This window comes from Rhopilema esculentum, chromosome 15, assembly GCF_057945365.1.
Source record: "Rhopilema esculentum isolate cy_ngs chromosome 15, ASM5794536v1, whole genome shotgun sequence".
NCBI classification, from domain to species: domain Eukaryota; kingdom Metazoa; phylum Cnidaria; class Scyphozoa; order Rhizostomeae; family Rhizostomatidae; genus Rhopilema; species Rhopilema esculentum.
Window position 1 is genome coordinate 10,843,667 of NC_142829.1, and position 20,137 is coordinate 10,863,803.

The following is a 20,137-nucleotide window of genomic DNA, read 5'->3' on the forward strand; positions in this document are numbered from 1 at the left end:
CTCAAAATCCATATTCCGCCTCACAAAATACAAAAAAGTGAATGAGATGGAAATTTAATGGAATATTCAGATAAAAAGTTGCTAGTAAGTAAGAAATGCAAATACTAGATATCACCAATGTTTCTTTACGCTGATGTTAATTCTTTAATCTTCTGATATTGTTCTTCTCTTCTTTTATTTCGAGGTTCTTTTTGTATGCTTGGATCTTTTTTTAATTTTCCCTTGCCAAAAAGTGAGAGATGATAATTGAACATCAACGCCATGACCCTATGGTCTCAAATTCTGTCAACTTCTTCTGGCTGTGGCGGTAATAATAGCAGCTTGTTTTCATTGAGCTCCCTCTGAGAATATGCAAGAACTCGCAGCGCAAGACATGTAAAGGTATAGATGATATTAACAAGTTGCGTGTTGAAATTGAGGAACCTATGTTTGTTCCTCGATTTAGCTTAACAACACTAATTTTTACTTTAAACTGTTTGTTGAAGACTTTTAACCAGTTGTTTAAGATTTGGTTATTTTGATGAACTCAACTATCAGTTTGATTGTTCCAGTAATTGGGGAAAAGCACCTGATGACCCTTCATGAAAAGCACTTGTTACACTATTTCCGAAGAAATCATGATTCAAAAAAGTTTATAAGACCGATATGGTCAAACTGAGGAGTGTAAGATCCTGTACCATCATTTCTTTTGCTTTGTTTTACAACCATGGGAGCCGGACATTTAAATTCTAAGAACTTGTTTTTAACTTTACTTTCCTCTCTTCCAGAGTGCAGGCGTCATTTCTTAAAGAGTCTGGATTGAGTTTTTTCTCGAGCCAAAATAAAGAAGTTGAACTTTTGTTGCTGTGGAGGAGCTTGAATCAAAATAGTCGCTATAGCATCATCGCACAGGATTTTTATATTTTTAATTACAAAATTGAATCATTTACATCAATTACAGCGTTAGTTATACGATTTACCCCTCTATTTGTAAAAATAGCCTCAAAATGAGCATTTGACGCTTTTTGAGTTGCAGTCATCAATTTGCACCTCTGCGGAGGTGTTCTTGGCATTTTCAACAGGAACCTCCAATCTTATTTTCTGTATGTTCTGATGTCGAAATAAGTGTCAAAACGAGATCCCGGCAATTTGGTCACGGATACTAAGTGATTTTTCCTTACTAAGATGTTGAATAGACGATCAAATATAAAGTGAAAAAAGGAGAAGGTGAAAAAGAAGTAGAAACGATCACCTGGTTACAGCCTCAATCTCAGATAGGGAGTGATTTTTGGTGCCAGGGTGCCCCTAGAAATTTGAGCGGCAATAGCTTGAATAGGAAAGAAAAACATATGAGATTGTATCTAAATAAGTTAGTCACCAGCCAGAAACTCCCAAGGGACATTCTGAGGCTTTAATTTAATATGGTCGTTGCACATGGGCACCCTACGTATTCCTTCATCAAGGTTCACGGTTACTAGCAGAAAAGTCACACTTTCGAAATTTGCATTATTTTACAAAATTTTGCCATCGACATTGCTCTGTTGTTTTGTAAATGTAAGCATCAAGATTGAAGGAACGGGGTGGATAGGGTTGGGTATCGATGTGGAAGGGATTTTACCCAGGAGTTAGGAGAAAGAAGAGGCTTGAGGCCCCCTGATCATGTAAGAGGGGATCTAGGTAGTTAGGTTGGGAGTGAGTAGGGTTGGGTGTGGTTATAGAAGAGACAGATTGAATGGGCTGACTAGCTTGACTTCAAAAAGGTTCGATTTTGGAAACTTTATAAGATTTGATTTTGGCAACTAAACTAATAATTATAGTGTCAGGAAAACATCACGGACCCACGGCCACTGTAGAAATAAAAATAAGCAGAGAAAGGTGGCCAAATATTTGAAAAGTTGAGCTGGTTGAAGAAATCTGATTGCCTTTTGGTTTTCAAAATACAGCCAGATAAAAAGCTAAAAAATTCAAAATAAAATTTATAAACCTCTTGTTTCCTTTATGTGAATGTGTTTGTAGAACTGCTTTGCACCGTAAAATGTTTAGGCATTAAATGTTTATAATGTTCATATCATTTAAATTATGACACACTTTTGTCAATACTTGACATAAGCATGTAAATTTATATCTGTCCAAAAACTTTCTATAATTGAAAAGAGACTACAAGTTTTTAAAATGTTTTAGAAAACAGAGTTGCAAGGAGAGGGAATACAAACTAGTAAAGTACTCCGTTTTTCTGACCACGCCCATTTTGAACCCATTAAAAATGAGAAAGGTCTTAAAGTAAAATTTTCTTGGCTGGAGGAAGCTTTCTTGGCTGAAAACTCTTCCGAACACTGCTAATACTAAAACCTAACAAAACCTCTTGATCTTATTCATGTTCATATTTTATTGTTAAACCGTTAAATTGTCAAACCACTGAACAATGATACTTTTTGCAACTTTTAGCCGACACTAAACTCCCCTACCCTCAATTTTGACGTCCCTTATGATCGTTGTTATACTGTTAAGTGACAATTGATACTGAAGTATGCCAACCTCTTCACTAAAGTAATCCACATCATTTCCTTTGTAGCAAAGTGAATTTTAGATGCATTGTTTTAATTAATGCCTTACTATACTGTAACATTCCAATTGTAAATTAAGGCAAACCGAAATCGAAATGCAAACCTTTTGGGCCCCAAACGGTCGATTTCCCGGAAAGGAACATCATTCCAGTCCGCCCCTGATCTCAACATACGAAAAAATGTTTATGTTTGCTGAATGACGTAAGGCTGAAAGCAACTATATACCAGATCAAGCAATGCACCCGGAAACAAAGATCGAGTCTTGCTTGCAAGTTCTACGGCAGATGGGTGAATGTAGAGGATATGCCGACAGATTTTGCAAACTACGAATCACAGAATACTTAACCCCCTGGCTTTGCGTTTTATTTAAATAGGCTGAAGTAGAAAATGAGCGAGTTTAATGGGAAGCCTTTCGTAATGGCGGAGCTAAAGGATTTCAACAATAAAGCAGAGATGTTTGCTGCAGTCAGGAATGACTGCGAGGAAGTGAACGGCAAAAATGTTAAAAAAATTGACGGAAAAGAATCTCTTGTACTATCCAACAGTGGTGTCAATGTGGAAGTAAAAAGTGATCAAAAGACGAAACGGTCTCTGATCATAAGTCTTTTAATATTGGGCTTCATGGCGCTGTGTGTTGCAGTTATTGTTCTGATCGTACGCATAAATGACAAGCAGAACCAGCCCATCAAGACATGTATGACAAGAGATTGTGTGACTGTTGCAGCTAAACTGATGCAAGGTGCCAACTTATCGGTAAATCCATGTGAAAATTTTTACGAATTTGCTTGTGGAGGTTGGAAAGCCAATTCATTCTTACCGGCAAGCAAATCAGAATGGAATGGATTTGCTAGCGTGAGGGACAAAAACGCAAACATTATCAAACGAGTTCTGAATCTAAAAGACAGAACATACAAAAATGAAAGTGCCGTGAAAAAAGCGTTCGATTTTTATCATTCGTGTAATGACGAAGCTCGTCTTGACCTTCTAGGTGCCAAGCCCCTGAAAAAACTCCTTGTAGATTTGGGCTCTTGGCCGATTTTAAATGCATCATGGAACGACACAGATTGGCAAATAGAGGACGAAATCGTTCGCTTTCACAACATATTTTTCAGCTACTATCACCATGGCAGACCAGCACCAATTTTCAACTCATATGTCAAAGTTGATGACAACAATTCAACAAGTAATGTTATTTCTGTAAGTTTCTTATCAATTCTTTTTACTGTGTTTTTAATATGCTTCTATTTTTCATCTTGATTGAATAAGGTCTAGTTTTGACCCAAAAACTGAACTTGTCCTATGCCAACACTCGTTACAAATCTTGTTTACCCATTGCGTGCCCCCTTACATTTACCTGCCAGTTCGAATGAACATTACACAGGTTTCGAAAACAAACTTAAGAAAATGAACATATATCCCTTAGATGAACGGCATTATTGTAATGGGATGTAGAACATTTTCTAATCAATATATTCTTGCATAAATACAAATAATTTGAGTATGCTTTGCAGTTTACTTTGACAATAATGCTAAGCAAATCAAGATCTTCCCCAAAAGCCAAATAAACTGAATTTTGAGAAGCTGGGGATTCGCTTTCAAATAGTTTTAGTTCAGTTGAGAATAACTTCTCAGATACACCGAAGAGATTGTTTTTGCTGATAAAAGTATAGCTTTCAATGAATAAAGGTAAATAAATTGTCGGTGGTACATTTAATAAAATGGCTTTTTATCAGATTAATCTTGTCGTCTGAAGCAGTACGTAATGAGATTACGTTCAACTTTGTATAAAAATTCCTGCACTCGACATGAGAAAGCAGCCATCCATTAAATATCTACGCCATACTTCAACCTTTTCATGTGGTTAGATGGACTCATTGACTCAAATGAATGATTCTTCAAGTTTTTCTAAACCATTTGTGATTTTCTTTGAATCCTTAACGTGATCAGTCATATTGGAAAAAATTCCCGAGCTTCAATGGCAACTTTCCGATTAAAAAGAATCGTTGAGCATTCTCCACTGACTACTAGATTCAATTCTTCTCAGAAAGAGAGTCTCCCTTTCCCTCTTCTGCAAAGCGAATAATAAACTATTCTCAAGAACTCCATATAGACCGATGGGTCTGAACTACGTTTGCGGAAGGAATTCGTGAGAGGTTAACTGTTTCGTTCTCTGAAAGTTAATGCACCTCGCACACTTACGATTTCCTGTTTTTAGTTGCTGGCGACAAAAAATATCTGGCATGCTAGATATTTGTTTCTGTCGCTGCGATCTTGTGATTATTTTCCCCGCAGACTAGCGATTTTAGTTGCCAGCGACAAAAATCTCCGTTGCTGGCGATAAAAATCGCTAGTATGAGCTAGGCTTAAGTTAACTGAACCTGCTAGTGCCCGACTACACTGAAAGCCCTCGGCGGTGAGCGTGGGAATCATAGACATGTTTCCAATAATTGAGTTTGCTAAAGCTCCAAAAGCCTTGCACGTGCTCTATTGCTATCTAAATTGTGAATTAATTCAATCTGGCAACAAATGCAGCAGTTACCACGAAAGCCTGTTGAAAGGTGCTCCACAAAACTCTGGTGCAAGAAGAAAAAACTCTTAGCTCATAGACTATCGGGATGTAGCACTACCAAGAAAATGCAAGTGCAGAACGAGTAATTTGCAACACCAATTTTCTCATTGCGATACTGCATCACTGTTTCCTTGTTCATGTTTGGAGTATAATGACACGCTTCCAGTACCAAAAAGCTATAGACAAGGATGGCTTGAGAATGAAAAAGCAGAGGGGGAAGGGGCGACAAAAGATGAGAACAGTCAGCCTGAGCTTAAATTTACTGGTTCTTATAAAGAAAAGAGTGTAGAGAATAATTATCATCATTAAGCCTTCAATATCTTGATTCGGACCGCTGCCAAAGAATTAACAATAAGGCCACGATACCACAAAATGAAACTTCCCCTTTTTCGTCACATCTTAGCGTGTCCGCCTACATTGGCAGAAGAAATTATATCTGACCTGCAAGTTTCAAAGTATTTGCGGCGAGAAAGCGTTATCGATATTCCAATAATCATTAACTTGTGATGACAGCATTAGGGGAAAATCAAACCATTTTTGCACTAGCAAACTCGATTTATAGCCAGTGCATATTTAACATGTCATCATTACGTTGACTTTTTAACCACACAAACCATCTTTGCACAGTGGCACGTCGGCAGGAAGGGTACGGGCTGCAGCTCCCCTGCCCCACGCCATTGCACGAATTTTGACATTTGAGACTTTCAGAGGTTTTTACCGGTGTAGAGGGTGAAAAATCCCAAGGTTTCTTTATAAGACAGGTTTCTAAGCTTTATCTTTCGGTTTTTTCATCTATATGGGTTTTTTAACTGGCTTCTATCCTTAAATGGATCTTCTTTCAGTTTATCTCTGTACTGAGAAGATAGTCTGGTCCAAGTTTGACGATGAGGGTATGATAAGGTTACTTACAATTTGGTTACCGGTCCTTACAGATAATATTTCATTGTACATATATTCTGCATAGAGAAAGCTAAAAATGATCTCATAATCAAGCTAGGATGGAAATAGACCCTTAAGACATGACAATTGTTGTCCACAGTAACAATGCTTTTGGCTCTATATCATAAAAAGTGAACAATACATTGAAATAAAAGTACGCTTTTTTATTCTCACTTTATCTAATGTTGGTTTACAAAATACTAGCTAATAAACAGCTAATTAGCACCAACTTGTAACAATAACAAATATAACTAAGTATCCAATATTAGAAATATATGGTGTGCATAGTCTCCACGAGCAAGTAAGATCCGTCTGTTTAATTTTAGCTTTGAATACTTTACAATTTTCTGTCGATCGAATGTTCATTACATCTATAGGATATTGTATCTAGCCCATAAGTAACAGTGTTCGGCTTTATTTGTATAAACGATTGATTTCGTAAATTATATGCAAGTTCATTCAACTGAAATATCTCTTTCATAAATACTGGATTTAAGTTATTTACTATTTTTTATATTTCTATTGCTTTTAGTTTTAGGTTCTTTTAATGTATCCTGACATCATTTTTTTGTGAGAGGATATTTTCAAAACTTGATTCAAAATCATTGTAAGCCACTCTCAGTGCTTTTTTATGGATACTTTCAATAAGTCTTTATATGCTCTTCAAAGTTTACATGTCAAATTTATATGCTCTCCTTGAGGTAATATTGTAATAACATCAGTGATTGTTTGTTGAACCCATACGCATGTATTCAGCAATTAAGAGGTCATGTGTGAGGCAATCAAATGCTTTGGATAAATCCCTCATTATTATACCTGCTTTTTTCTTATTGTCTGGATAAATTTTTAAGTTTTCAACCAAGCGTATCATGTTGTGTACTATATTTTTCTCGGAATCCACATAAAAGAGGGCATAATTTCATTTTAATGAATGAGAATTCTGATTATACATTATGGCATTGATTCACTGTTTGCCCTTGCTTCTATAATCCAACAAAATGAAACATGCTCCTTCAGCAGAGAAAGCACCGTCCTCCTCATCAGCATCTGACTACCAGACTACTGCCGCTTGTATAAATGGCTGCCTTCTTGTCCGCGCTGTTCCTTTTCTAGCTCCTGGTTTGGCCCTTTTCGCGGAGACTGTTGAATTCCTCACTTTTTTCGCATGTTTAGCTGGACTGTTGCTTGCTCTTCTCTGACTTGACCTTTTAGATCCTAAAACTTCTGGAAGCTTCTGAAAAACTCAGGTATCAAAACATCATCATAACATAATGGCAAAAGTACAGTCCATTTAACTTTCACAGTTACAGACAGAAACATGTTCACTGCAGTAATCTTCAGGGTTCCTCTCTTGGTCCACTTCGTTTCATGCTAGAAGAATATAAGCTCAAATGGCAAAGTGTCTTAATTTTTTATTACAGGCCACAAATGACAGCTTTTCCGCATCCAAGGCCCCCGTGCATTTGGAAATTTGAAGTAGAACGAGGCGTTGAATTTAAGAGGGATCCGTGAGTTTCTGTGGGTGAAACCCTATCACAGACAAAACTGTACAAAATGAAATTCTGCGCTCTTTAATCATTTGAGGCAGTATCCTTATTTATCCCATTTTAATCATTATATTCATACCTTTCCATGTGGTCTAAGATGTTTTATAGAAGATGTTCTCATCACCATGGCTGTAGGCGTGGCCAAATTTTTTATTGTTGATATAAATTGGTAATGGCTTGTCTTTTTCCATTTAATTTTAAATGCATAAGAGACAGAAGCGGGGCCCTTGGCTCGTAATGTAACCTGATTGAAAGGATCGTCGAAAATTGAGAAGAAGTAATGTCTGTGTGAAGCGTGTTGTCACGCTTTTTTCTTATGGATCCTGTAACTTCCTGCACATACTATAGATTGTTTTCAGCAAACACGTTTTAAGCCCTGGTCAAACGATCCAACATTTCATCCAACATTTCACTCAACGTTTTCATGCGCAGATCGAAAAAGGACTGGATAGAAGTTCGCACTAAAGGCTGCACAGTTTTGCGACATTTCGATCCGAAAAGCGAAAGGCAATCACTACCTTCTCTTTTTATTTTCTCTTCAGAAATTTTGACTGCCATCGCGGTCTTTCCGGACGAACGTCGCATCCCCTATCAAAGTTGAGGCCTAAATTTGTCCCCCCTGCGCTTTCTTGTAGCCAGGGGCGCCTACTGAGGGGGGCTGGAGGGGCAGCTGCCCCTCCTGCCCTCTTTGAAGAGGGTCAGAGGGGGCTAGAAGTGCCCTGAAATATAAGAAAATACTATAGGATCTTATCGATAATCCATGACCACTTTGACCACTCTTGTTATGTTAATATCTTTCTTAAGCACTGCCTGTCCTAAATGTAAACTGGGCTGCAAGAGCTTTCGCAAGTCTCTTGGGCGAAACGGTTAGCTTCCCTCTTATGTTTAGCCTTTCATGTCTATACCTTCTGAATTTCTCTCCGAATCTCCTTGAATCTAGCTAACTACGTATGTTTAAATGTACAAGGAAAATACCAGAAAAGCATAACTAAGCATAAAATGTTACCCAATATAGCTAATAACTACACAACATGATGTAATCCTAATGAGGGGTAATCTTACGGAAAGAAAATGTACAGCCGCTCGCAAGAAACCGTCATTCTTTAAAGTATCAGTCTTCGGATCATCTCTCGCAATTTTAAACCTCCATTTTACAATGGTAAAATACCCAGCTGTATGGGTGGCACGGTATTAAAGTTAATATTTTATCATGTTACCCCAACGTCGCCCCCCTCCCACCTAGGAATACTCGATTATGTTAAAAGAAAAATTGCACGATTTGCCCTCGGCACCAATACTGCCCCTCCTGCCCTTATCTTTTGCAGGCGTCCCTGCTTGTAGCTCCTCTGTGCTACAGTTTCGTCATTAACGCTTGATGCGTCTTCTTTCGCACAGAAATCGTTATATTTCGTTATATTGTCCATAATTAAAGTGTAACTAATTGTAAGCAAACGTGATTGCTGAGACGAACGAAACCAGCCTAAGAAAATAACAACGATGCGATGATTGAATTTTGGCGCTCTTTAGTCAACTGCGCGTGTGCAGAGCCAACAATGTTGGCTAAAGTGGTCAAACGATCCAACATTTCACTTAATACTTCAAAACAATACAATTGTTGGACGTCGGCAGCCAACAATTTTTACCTTAGTCAAATTTTGTCCAACATCGAAATTTACGATGTTGGGTGACCCAACAAGGTGATCAAACGATCCAGCACTTTGCCTAACACCATGTTGGACGAAATGTTTGGTGAATTTTGGATCGTTTGACCAGGGCTTTACTTTCAGTGTTCGGTGCACGACCATCGTGAGTGCAATCAACTCAGGTGACTGTTCGACTGAGAGAAGTGTTTTCCAGTGTCCTGTTAGCACATTAGGCCATATCTTGTTGGTTATCATCTCTGTCTTAGGAGTTCCATTTCCAAGTCGATTAATTTTACTGGAAATATGAATTGAAAGTGATATTACATCTGTAAAAGAGATTCTGTTTCTTGGAATTGATCATAGATGTCAAGATGAGGCTCGAAATCTGTTTTCTATTCAAGATTTAAGATTCACTATTGTCTATCTATCAATCTGTTCTCGCTTGATCATTTTTGGAGACTTTTTTGCAAAATCTTGATCTTTCAACCCAACAGCAATAGGTGGTAGCGCGAAATTAAGAGGACTGACTTTGATCAAAAGCAAGGTGTTCAGAATACCACACCTGCCTTTTTCAGGGCAAAACCAACGTCATTTTAAGACTTTTTAAAAAATTCAAATAAGAATTTTTAACTGCTTTGTGCCAGTAACTCGGGCATTACAGTCAGGTTGATACAGCCCGTTAAGATTTTTGAGAAGGTTTGTAAAAACGTAACATAATTTCCGCTCAACAACCTTTCTTTGTATCTGGGTTCTTTGTCGGTGCTCTCTGCCTTCTACCTTTGTACCACAACAATGAGTTTTTTAGCGCTTTCTAGTTGCATGCCTGGCTTTTTAGCATTTTTGTATTATAGATTTTTTTGCGAACGAGCTGCTGATAGTAAAGTTGATGATACACATAATCTGCCGCTAATGAATCTGTAGTCGCAGCTGCTACTCTCAGTTGTTTCGCAGCACACGAAAGAAGAGTACTTTCTGAATTGCCTTGTTTAATCATAACTGCTTGTTGGGCTGTATAGAATATCCAAACGGACATCATGATTGCCATGGAATTTTTAATAAATTTGGTAGAAAATGATTTAAACCATTTTGGCATAGTTAAGTTGATAATATCGATCTTGTACTGGATGTCCCGACATCCCTTATTCTGTGAAACATCACTAAACAACCTTCCATTGATACTTGGAACATGCAAGATGATACAAGGAAAATCTTGTTTCTGAAGGAGCAGAGATGGATTCAATTAGGACAATGCAGTATGATAACTAGGCTAAATCAGCTGATAACGCATCAGTTGGTTAAACCACTTTACCAAAAGTTACATTATCAAAGGTCACATTATCAAAAGTCATTGTGCCATCTTAAATATAGATAATTTTCTTTGATTTTCTCAATGCAGAAAAATTTAAAATCCAATATTGTGCATAAGGAAAAGAAGCCCACTTGTATGATGACGTCATCATAGCGTCACGGTAAAATTAGAGAGATTGTCTCTTGGGTACATTTCTGAGAGCGTACCAGCATAGATGAAAAAAAGCTTAGATGATGATTAGAAATCTGTCCATGTAGGATAGTTCTTTACGTCTAGATTATTCACTTTCATGTTAATGTCCAGGTAATGGATGGGCTGCCCTTTTTAAAAATCGAAAATTGAAGTTTAGCTCTGACTCGAGACTCTTTTCATTTTATGCCGTTTCGACTGCTTGAAGAAAGAAGATCACTTATCAATGGTAAAAAGAACAACGCCGGTCAACGATAGGCGAATTTTCAGTTCTCTTGAGTGCTTACTACTTCATTGGCTAATTTTTCTTTGAATTGGTTCAAAAGGATAGTTAACATTTTTATTTCAACCAAAAATTGTCGTATTTACATTCATTAAGAAGCTATACGGTGACTTGCATTCGGTTTAGTGGAATGTTGCCAAGAATCCTAGAGACATTAAGCTTCTTTTGCGACGTTGAACATTTTGCTAGGATATGTGCTGTCTGTCGTGATGCTTGTTATGTCATGTTCATTTAAAGCAGAATCATTTTCCTCAGAATAAAGTGGGATACTTGATCTTTATGATTTCAGGTTTCTTCAATAAGAGAGCCATGATTTAAGCTAAGTATCTTAAACAATTGTGAGCCAATTCTTTCCCGAGACAGTCAGATTATGGAGCAGTTTAACCTTTTCATTCTCTTATCATTACGTCCGAATTCACGCAAACTGCGATAGCAAAAAATTGTTTTTTAAAGCATCGTTAAGCTTATGCTATTAACCAACGTTTTCAACAGTCGATTTGCAAAGGTCTTACTGTGTAATTTGTCTGTCAACAAAGTATTTAAAAAGCTTAGGTTTGCCCAAGATTGCTATTTTTCGTTTGCCTTAAATCCTTTGCTCACCAATTCGATGACCCCACAAACCTTTCGCTCATAATCACAAAAACATTATCTCTTTGACGCCTGTTGCAACTTTGACTTTCTGGGGCAATCTCTTTTGCCGTGGCTCGTCTTACTCTACCAGAAGCATTTTCGTCTGCAAAATAAACGTTTACTCCAAACCGCTGGTAGGACATTTTGTGTGGCATTTTGGTAAAGCTATTGCTACAAAAGTTGCAAATTGATACGTCGAAGAAAATGAAAATTCACATCTGAAATAACTATCTGAAATAATATGCACTTTGTAATGTATCGGTGGAAGCAAAATCAAACTGCATAATTCATCTTTACAAGCCTGTTTTATGACTCTTTAGGAGATTTTTTCTTGAGATATTTATATTAGAAACATGATGAAGAAGTTTACGGCGGAACGTCAAACCAGTTGTATTTCATTGAGCATCTATTTAACGTCTTAAAACACAATTGAGCATCTATTTAACAATAACTAATAACTTAAGCTTGCGACTATACTGCTTATAAAAGAGTATAGACCCGTGCCTATAAAAAGAAATAAGTGAACTTCAAGCTAACATAAAATATTATTTGCCACTGGAAACAAGCAGGATACACATTTAGCTTATATCCCTACCTCAAAGTAAGCTGAACCTCAGTTTCATTAAAGTTCTCGACCTTGATAACGTTGTCGTGGCAATAAAAAAGAGTTCCACTTTTGCCACAATGATATCAAGAAAATGATAGTCCCCTTCTCACTTCATTCTAAAATATTCACAAGTCATTTTTGACTCAAATTGCAATCGTCGTCTGCAAAGAGACAGTCGAGCTAGAAGAATATAGCATATAAGCTACTTATATTTCGTCCGCTTTCTCTCTGTACCCTTTGACTAAAATTACTGGTGTGTTCAACGAGTTAATGATAATGTTTGCGTGCTCCTATAAATTTATAGAGAGCACTTTTTAGAAAAGGGGCGTTTTTCCGAAAGTCAGGGGTCACATGCCACTGATGACAACGTGACTAATAACTGGAAATGGCAACTACACTAATAACTGGATATGAGACTACAAAGCGCAAATGCTGAAAATTCATTTTTGAAAAGGGAAAATATGTGGCTTGAGAAGCGATAAAAGCCGCCCTTCAACAGATACCGTAAAAATATCGTCCATGAAAAGAAATGCGACGGCTTCTATTCAAGAAAATACGAATATTCTAGATAAAGATATTAAGCAGAAAAAAGGGTTTCCTAGCGTGCATTTTCATTAGAAAATGATTGCTTCTGCTTTTTAAAAAGGAATGTGGCAAAAAATGGATTCAGCTGGATGTCAGAAAGCCTTCGTTATTTAAATCTAGGTCTACTTGAAGTTTGTAAATTATTTTCTACGTTAGTTATTGACATCAGTAGATTATGTTTTAGTTTCCAAAGAATAAATTTCATTAATAGAGAGTGCGGGAAAATAGCCGACCCGAGCGAGGCTGGAACTCTGAGACAGTCTCTCTATTCTATAACATGACGAACATGGACTAGATCTCCTCATTAAACTGAAAACATTTTTAGCTGTTGCTTAGCTGAGGAAAACTTTTCTGAACTAATATTGGCGCCGTTTCTTGCGGATTCTTCTTTCAATATAAAAAGCGCCAAAACGTAGCAAATGTTTAACAAATTCTAGATTTTTCAAGCAGACTATGAAGTTTCTTCAGCGGGACCGGCTCTAAAGCTCCTGGACAGGAGGGGGGGGGGGTGCAAGACAAAAATTTTCCGAGTTAGTGGCAAATTTCCAAGCGTGTCAAGGTTGTCTTGAGGTCTCTCCTAAAAGTTTTCCAAGGAAATAAGGGTAGAAGATTTTTTGAATGACTCTTTTCTAGGTGCCTGTAGAAATTTTGATAATGATTAAATCTTGTCATTTTCAAGCAGGCAAGATGAAAACTGGACAAGAAATTGAAAGTAAAATTATACTTCAAAATCGAGCTAATTGACTATTTTAACCTCGAAATTTTTGTTCCCTATATATTTTACCGTTAGCAGTGAGGTAAAAATGCTTGTTATTAAATAGACTCTCTCTAAAACTCTTCTATAACAAAAGAAGCATTTCTAAAGCTTTGGTACCCATTTCTTGAGTCCCTGAGATATTTTTTTTACCTTAAATAGTGTATTAAAATCAAAGCATTTCGTAGAAATTAAAAGAAAGCATTACATTTCAGATTGATCAACCAGTTTTTACAATTGTTCCAAGAAATTACCAAACAAATTTGAAACATTGGAAAGAGGTTTGTTTATGTTGTTATTACTGAAACATCAAACTTATGATATTGATGCTTGTTTTGTCTGCAATTTGATAAATTATTCAATTGTGGACTTTTAGGGAAACCTTACCTTAGTCATCGTAACTCTTTTTCAATGAGCCCAGTGTTGAAGTTGCAAGTAGCAACAAGTGCGTAAAGGTACAAACAGAAGAACATCTCACCAAGTAGCGTATAAAAGCAGTCACTTCGAATGGCTTTTTTGCCATCGGCTTCGCGAAATTCACTAAAAATTTCATACTGCAGTTGTGAAAGGATTTTCTATGAAGCATCGTTACGCCTCGTTTTTACAACTGTTATCATGTCAGGAGTTGTAATTCTACTCAGTGCTAACCTAAGCGTGTTTTTCCACTTATAGTGGTCTTGGAATGTGAAATTGTGGTCTTGGAAAAGCAAAATTAAAAAATTCAATAACTCTTTTAAGCCGTAAGAATCCAAGTCAGATAATTCATACTACAGGTTGCCTGTTTTCCCTGCCATTTTTCATAGACTTTCTCTCTCCCTACTTCTTCTACGCGATCAATACTTGAAGATACCCAAATAAAACTTGACCTTCTTTAGAAAAGAGTTGTTATCATAGCTTAAAATAACAGCAGTAACTAACACCAGTTTGTTCAATAACTAGCATATTTTGAAGTACGATGGAAACAATTATCTTATGAATTGCTTGAGAGTGCGATGAGAGATATACTTGAGAGAGCAGAATCAAAATATTTCAAGAATCACCCACAGATAGCTAAGCAAAAGGGTTCTCGGAAAAATCAACAAACAAGGACATTTAGCTTGTTTTATTGCTCATGTCTTGTTTGTTTACAAATTATTCTATCAGTATGTTCAAGATGAAAACATCTTGATCTTTTAAATCTCCATAAAGATAAAGACGCTGTTAAAATTTTTCGAAAAGATAAAAAAAGAGTCATTAACTGGTGGCAAGGAAGATAAATTTACTGAATATTTGGAAGCTGAGGGAGGGGACAGCCGTATTACTTACACCTTTTTTTAGTATGTGCTTGTCAGACGCAGTTTTGAAGCAATACACAATCAAATTGTTGAGTCACTGATAAATTTTTAAGCTGAAAAATGCTGGACGTGCCGCAGGAAATATACAAAGTAGAGGAATAATACCAACGGACAAAAGACTTTTCGTTTAGAGACGCAGAATGCTGAAATAGTCTTTCAATTGAACCAATGCAGGCATCTTCGATTAATTCCTTTTAGTGCTAAATTTAGCCTAGATCTTTCAATTTAGTTATTCTTTTTATATCTTTTATCCTTTCTTAAATTGATTTTAGCACTGAATTTTATAAGATTAACTAGGCTTTAGATTATGAATAGAAATTTAAGAATCAAGAATATGACTTACTGCAGATCCTTGGGCTTACAAAGAGCTTGCTTAATGAAAGCAAATCCTACTCTAATTATAAAATACGAGGCCGCTTGTCGTCCGGCCTCTAGACTTTTCAAAGTCCATTTCTCTGTCATACCAGTACGGGAACATATCTGGATTATATGCAACACGCATAAAAAATTACCTTTGGAAATCGATCAGGATTCAGGCCTCGAAAGAACTCCAATTTGACTCTGCAGGCAAACAATGCATACAACTACTACTGCACGCCTGCTTTCAACGAGTAGTACCCCCAGCCTAGCTAAGCACACAATAATTGCAAGGTCCCATTCGGCCCAACAATGCTTTTCAGAGCAAATCAAATGAAATCAAATCAAATGGCTGCAGCGGCGTATCCACCGGAGGGCTAGAAAGCCTTGACCTCCCCCCAGTAATTAACCCTGGGGGTAAAATTGAGAATCTTGGTTACGCCCTTGAAGTTTTGGCATTTACTTTGCTAACTATTTTGAGAGATTGTTTTTTCAGGCCTTGGAAAAATCCTATGCTAATTCAAATTTCTTTGGGAATACCAAATTGTTTGCAGATTTCTAGAAAAATACTTCAGTAAACGAAGGTAAACAATATCCATTGTACATGCATCCTGTTGAGAAAGTACTACAGCCCATTTATCACAGGGGGCTGATGAACTTACAAGTCGGGGGTCGGGGGCTCAGTCGTTCTTGTCAAAACTGGTAAAGGTTTCTTTTTTTTTGGGGGGGGGGAGCAGTTTCTATTTGCCTTTGAGAGTCGGTGAAAAACTTGAATGATTTCATATGCACAACATGGAATCTTTAACACAAATGCAAGTATAAAGGTTGCGACCATAGGTGTGGTCTTGGGTGTGGCATGAAGACGTTCCCTACTGCACGGCCCCTTTCCTAATCTTTTAGGCCCTGGAGATGTGATCAACCCAAAATAAGATTCAGATACGCCTTTCTTTGCTCTTTTGCACTGGATTCAGGCACGTCATGATGAAAAGCATAGAGCAGAGATATACTATTTATTCAACGAAAAAATACAAGAAACTCATCCAGATCTAGACCAGCGACGTCGCTTTGATTGATCGACGCCTGTGAATGATATTATTAACTCTGGCAGCCTAAAGAAAGAAAGCCTCGACACCGGCATTAGACATATCGTCTCTTGGCTAATCTTTTCAGTGTAGTTTTGCAGTGTCAGTTTTCTTTGCTTGGGCACATTTTTTATAATATGCATGAAACTTTGGAGATCTCGGTACTAAATAGATTACTCAATAGAAAGAAAGTGATAAATATCCCGCCTCTTCTCGAAAACGGTATATTTGTTACAAGTGTGCCAGCAAAGGCCACAATACTTAATGAATTTTTTATGCAACAGTGTTCCACTATAACAACTAGGAGCACAATTCCAACCTTTCTTCCACGATGTGAAAAAACTTTGCATGTCAAAATCCAATTTAATGCTGAGAAGACAGAAGAGGTAATTTTTTCCACAAAAAGGTAAAACCTCAGCATCCACCTCTCAATCTTGGTAGCGAAGAGATTGTCAGAAAAACTGAACATAAGCATCTTGGTATGATCCTGGATGAAAAGTTAAACTTCAAGAGTCATATTCAAGAGGCTATTCTTAAGGCAAGAAGGGGAATAGGGATGATAAAATTTCTGTCTAAGTATGTTTCACGTACTATGCTTGACCAAATCTATAAACTTTATATCAGACCCCATCTTGATTACGGTGATATTATCTATCACAAACATGATCCACATATGACCCTTGATGTCACAAAAAAGACTTGAACAAACACAGTACTCTGCAGCTCTTGCTATAACTGGTGCATGGAGAGGTACAAGTAGGCAAAGGCTCTATGATGAACTAGGATGGGAGGATTTGTATCATAGAAGGTGGTTTAGGCGGCTCTGCCATTTCTTTATCTTGCGTAAAAATCGTCAACCGGCGTATCTGTTTGATGAAATTCCTGCTGCTCGTGAAGTTTTGTATTCTCTTAGAAACGTAAATGAATACGATGCAGCTGTCTGCAGAACTGCTCGCTTTTGAAACGCAAATTTCCAGAATGTGCTCCTTGAATGGCATGCGTTAGCAAAAGATGTTCGTCAGTCTGAGTCGAATACGTTACGTGAATTTAAACGCAAGCTGCTCGCAAAGATAAGACCAGATAAGAAACCATTATTTGAAATTTGCGACACACGTGGTGTGAGATGCTTAACTATGCTCCGGGTTAGATTCAGCCTCCTAAGCGAGCACAAGTTTCTTCACAACTTTGAATTTTTGAGTCCCATCTGCACGTCCAATACAGGCATTGAGGACGATGAGCATTTTCTCCTGCATTGGCCCATGTATGGACAGATGCGTAACGATCTCTTTGATCAGCTTTCAGAAATCCCAGGACTTGAGTTTGATAATCTTAACTCTGAGGCCCTATGTGAACTACTCCTTTTTGGTAATCCACGGTTCAACAATATTGCGAACAAATTGATTTTGGAAGCAACGATATCATTCATTTTGTCAACTGGAAGGCTAGAGTAAAGCGAATAAAACTACCAGCAGCGCCCTACCCATCTTTTTTACTGTATTTTGTTTATCTAATCATTAATTTTGAGTAGGATTGTCACACATTAGATATTCCTGGAAATTTCCTTCAATGTTCTTAGGCATTCTGAACTGTCTAATGAAAGCTCAGAAGTTATCTTTATGGCGGATTTCTTCCGACTTCTAATGTGAGACAAACTTATTATTGACTATTGTAATTCTGTAGAATTGTAAGCACCATCTGCAGTTGGGACCAGATGACTATATGTCCTTCCCCACTGCATGGTGCAAATGAAGTAAATTGTTCTTCTTCTTGGGTTTTGATTGATGATAAAAACTTTAGAGATACTTTCCTTTGATCTCATGACAAAGGACATTCGAAAGTCGTGTCTTTTAACCCGATGATTTGCCAATCGTTGCAGTGTTCCGATGTCAAGTGTTCATCAAGATGCGAACCTTGCTTTGTAATCTTAGATTGAAAATATTTGACAATTTCCTTTGTTTTATTCAAATTTTTCATTTCACCGTTCGATAGAAGCAGCTACGATAAAGCATTTCACTGAAAAGTAAGGCCAGATCAGTGGGCTTCAATTTATTTCTTTAGTGTTTCAGATCATTTTATAGTGATTTCAAATGTAAAAGTAACTGGGAGGAGAGCCTTGATATGCCCAAGTTTTAAAAATGCTGTTGATTTTGTGTAGATTCTGTTCAGCATCAATTTTTTGATAAAAGTTTTTTAATAACTGGTGGCGGGATGCCAATTAACATCGGAATTCAATATTTTATCGAATTCTTGTGCCGCAAACATATGAATTTGAAGTTCACTTTGCTCCGTGTGAACTTTACACGTGTTTTGAATCATTGTTAGGTCTTGTAATTAGCGAAAAACCAAAGCCTTTTTCGATTGAAATATCCATAGCAAAGTAAACTAATCACTTTGCTGCATGGGTCTTGGGAATTTTCAAATAATTTTTTTCATAAAAGACAAATTAGCCGGTTCTTAACTTTAAAAGGTATAATGCTGTTGCGTTGTTAGAATGGTTTAAACTTTTCTCTGAAGGAAATTCCGACAATGCAGTTTCACGCAAACAGCCTTGTGAAAAGAGTATTTTCAAAGTTAGTGTACCAAAAAATTTATTTTTCCCTTTTTTGTTCAATTTACTTTATGGAAAATAAAGCATTCGTAGAAGGATGCAAGTGGAGTTAGAATGTAAAGAGTTGTACATCAGAGGTATTCAAAGTAGTTTTTATTTTTGCAGATTTTTGGTGCGTATGAGAACATGGTAAAGCGATATGTGACGCTTCTTGGAGGAAACTCTTCAACAAGTGACATAAAGGACCTTCTGGATTTTGAAATGAAACTTGCAAATGTAATTGCTAGCTTATTCCATAACTCATCAGCTTTATTAATAGCTTTTCTGTTATTTTCTTTAAATTCTCTCCTTATATAGAAAAACTCAAAGTAAGCATAAGTAAAATGCAAAGGAATAAGATCGGCTTTTAAGGTGGAAGGCAAAAACTTTCAATTACAAATAAGATGGAGATGGCAATAGCGACAAACTGAGATTTAGTAGGGCTAGTGGAAAGTAGGAACTAGTGAGGTGAAATAAATTGTAAGGTGACGCGTAAGGTGATGTCTAAAGAGATGGCCTAAGATATTATCAGGTAGCATAGAGTGACACTTCTGGGACACTTGAGATGCTATGAAAGTATATGGCATTACGGTGCAGAAGTTTGGGGGTTTGAAATCATTAGTATGCTCGATGAAGTACTAATGATAATGAATGGAACGAGAGCTCAATTAATCAAAATGGTAATGAATGTTCGAAGATCTACTCCAGCGTGCATGGCATATGGTGAACTGGGACGTCTACCTATTTTAATTAATGTCAAGTTAAAAATAGTTGGGTAGTGGGGAAAACCTCTCACTAACAAACAAGATAAACTATGATATATTTTGTACAACCTATTTATTAATAAACGGGAGAACATGAAATTGATTAGCAATTAGGGGTATGCACTAGTGAATAGAGTTTGATGAGGATTGATTGATCGATCAGAATGACATACTTTGAGCTCACTAAAAAGATGTTCCTATGAATTTGTATTTTAGGCATCAATACCAGTGACAATTTTCAGAGATGTGATGAAAAGCTACAAAACCCTTCCACTGGGGGAGCTGACAAGGGTAACAAATAATAAGGTAAATTTTGAATCAGATTCAAAGAGACCTCGACTAGGTTTGAAACAAGGGTGGTCAAGAACTTCGCTTTAAGTACGTTCATGAAATACTTCTTGAAAGTTTTAATAGT

At 37.0% G+C, this 20,137-nt stretch overlaps 1 protein-coding gene across 1 annotated transcript in view; it reads left to right on the plus strand.

The window, feature by feature from the left end:
- Positions 1–2,780: 2,780 nt before the first annotated feature.
- Positions 2,781–20,137, plus strand: part of LOC135685638 (endothelin-converting enzyme 1) — a 28,455-nt gene continuing 11,098 nt past the window's right edge. The window contains exons 1-4 of the mRNA XM_089112704.1: positions 2,781–3,740; positions 13,814–13,879; positions 19,085–19,195; positions 19,939–20,028. Coding sequence (XP_088968830.1) covers positions 2,931–3,740; positions 13,814–13,879; positions 19,085–19,195; positions 19,939–20,028 — 1,077 coding nt within the window. The 5' untranslated portion in view covers positions 2,781–2,930. The remainder of the gene's footprint in view (positions 3,741–13,813; positions 13,880–19,084; positions 19,196–19,938; positions 20,029–20,137) is intronic.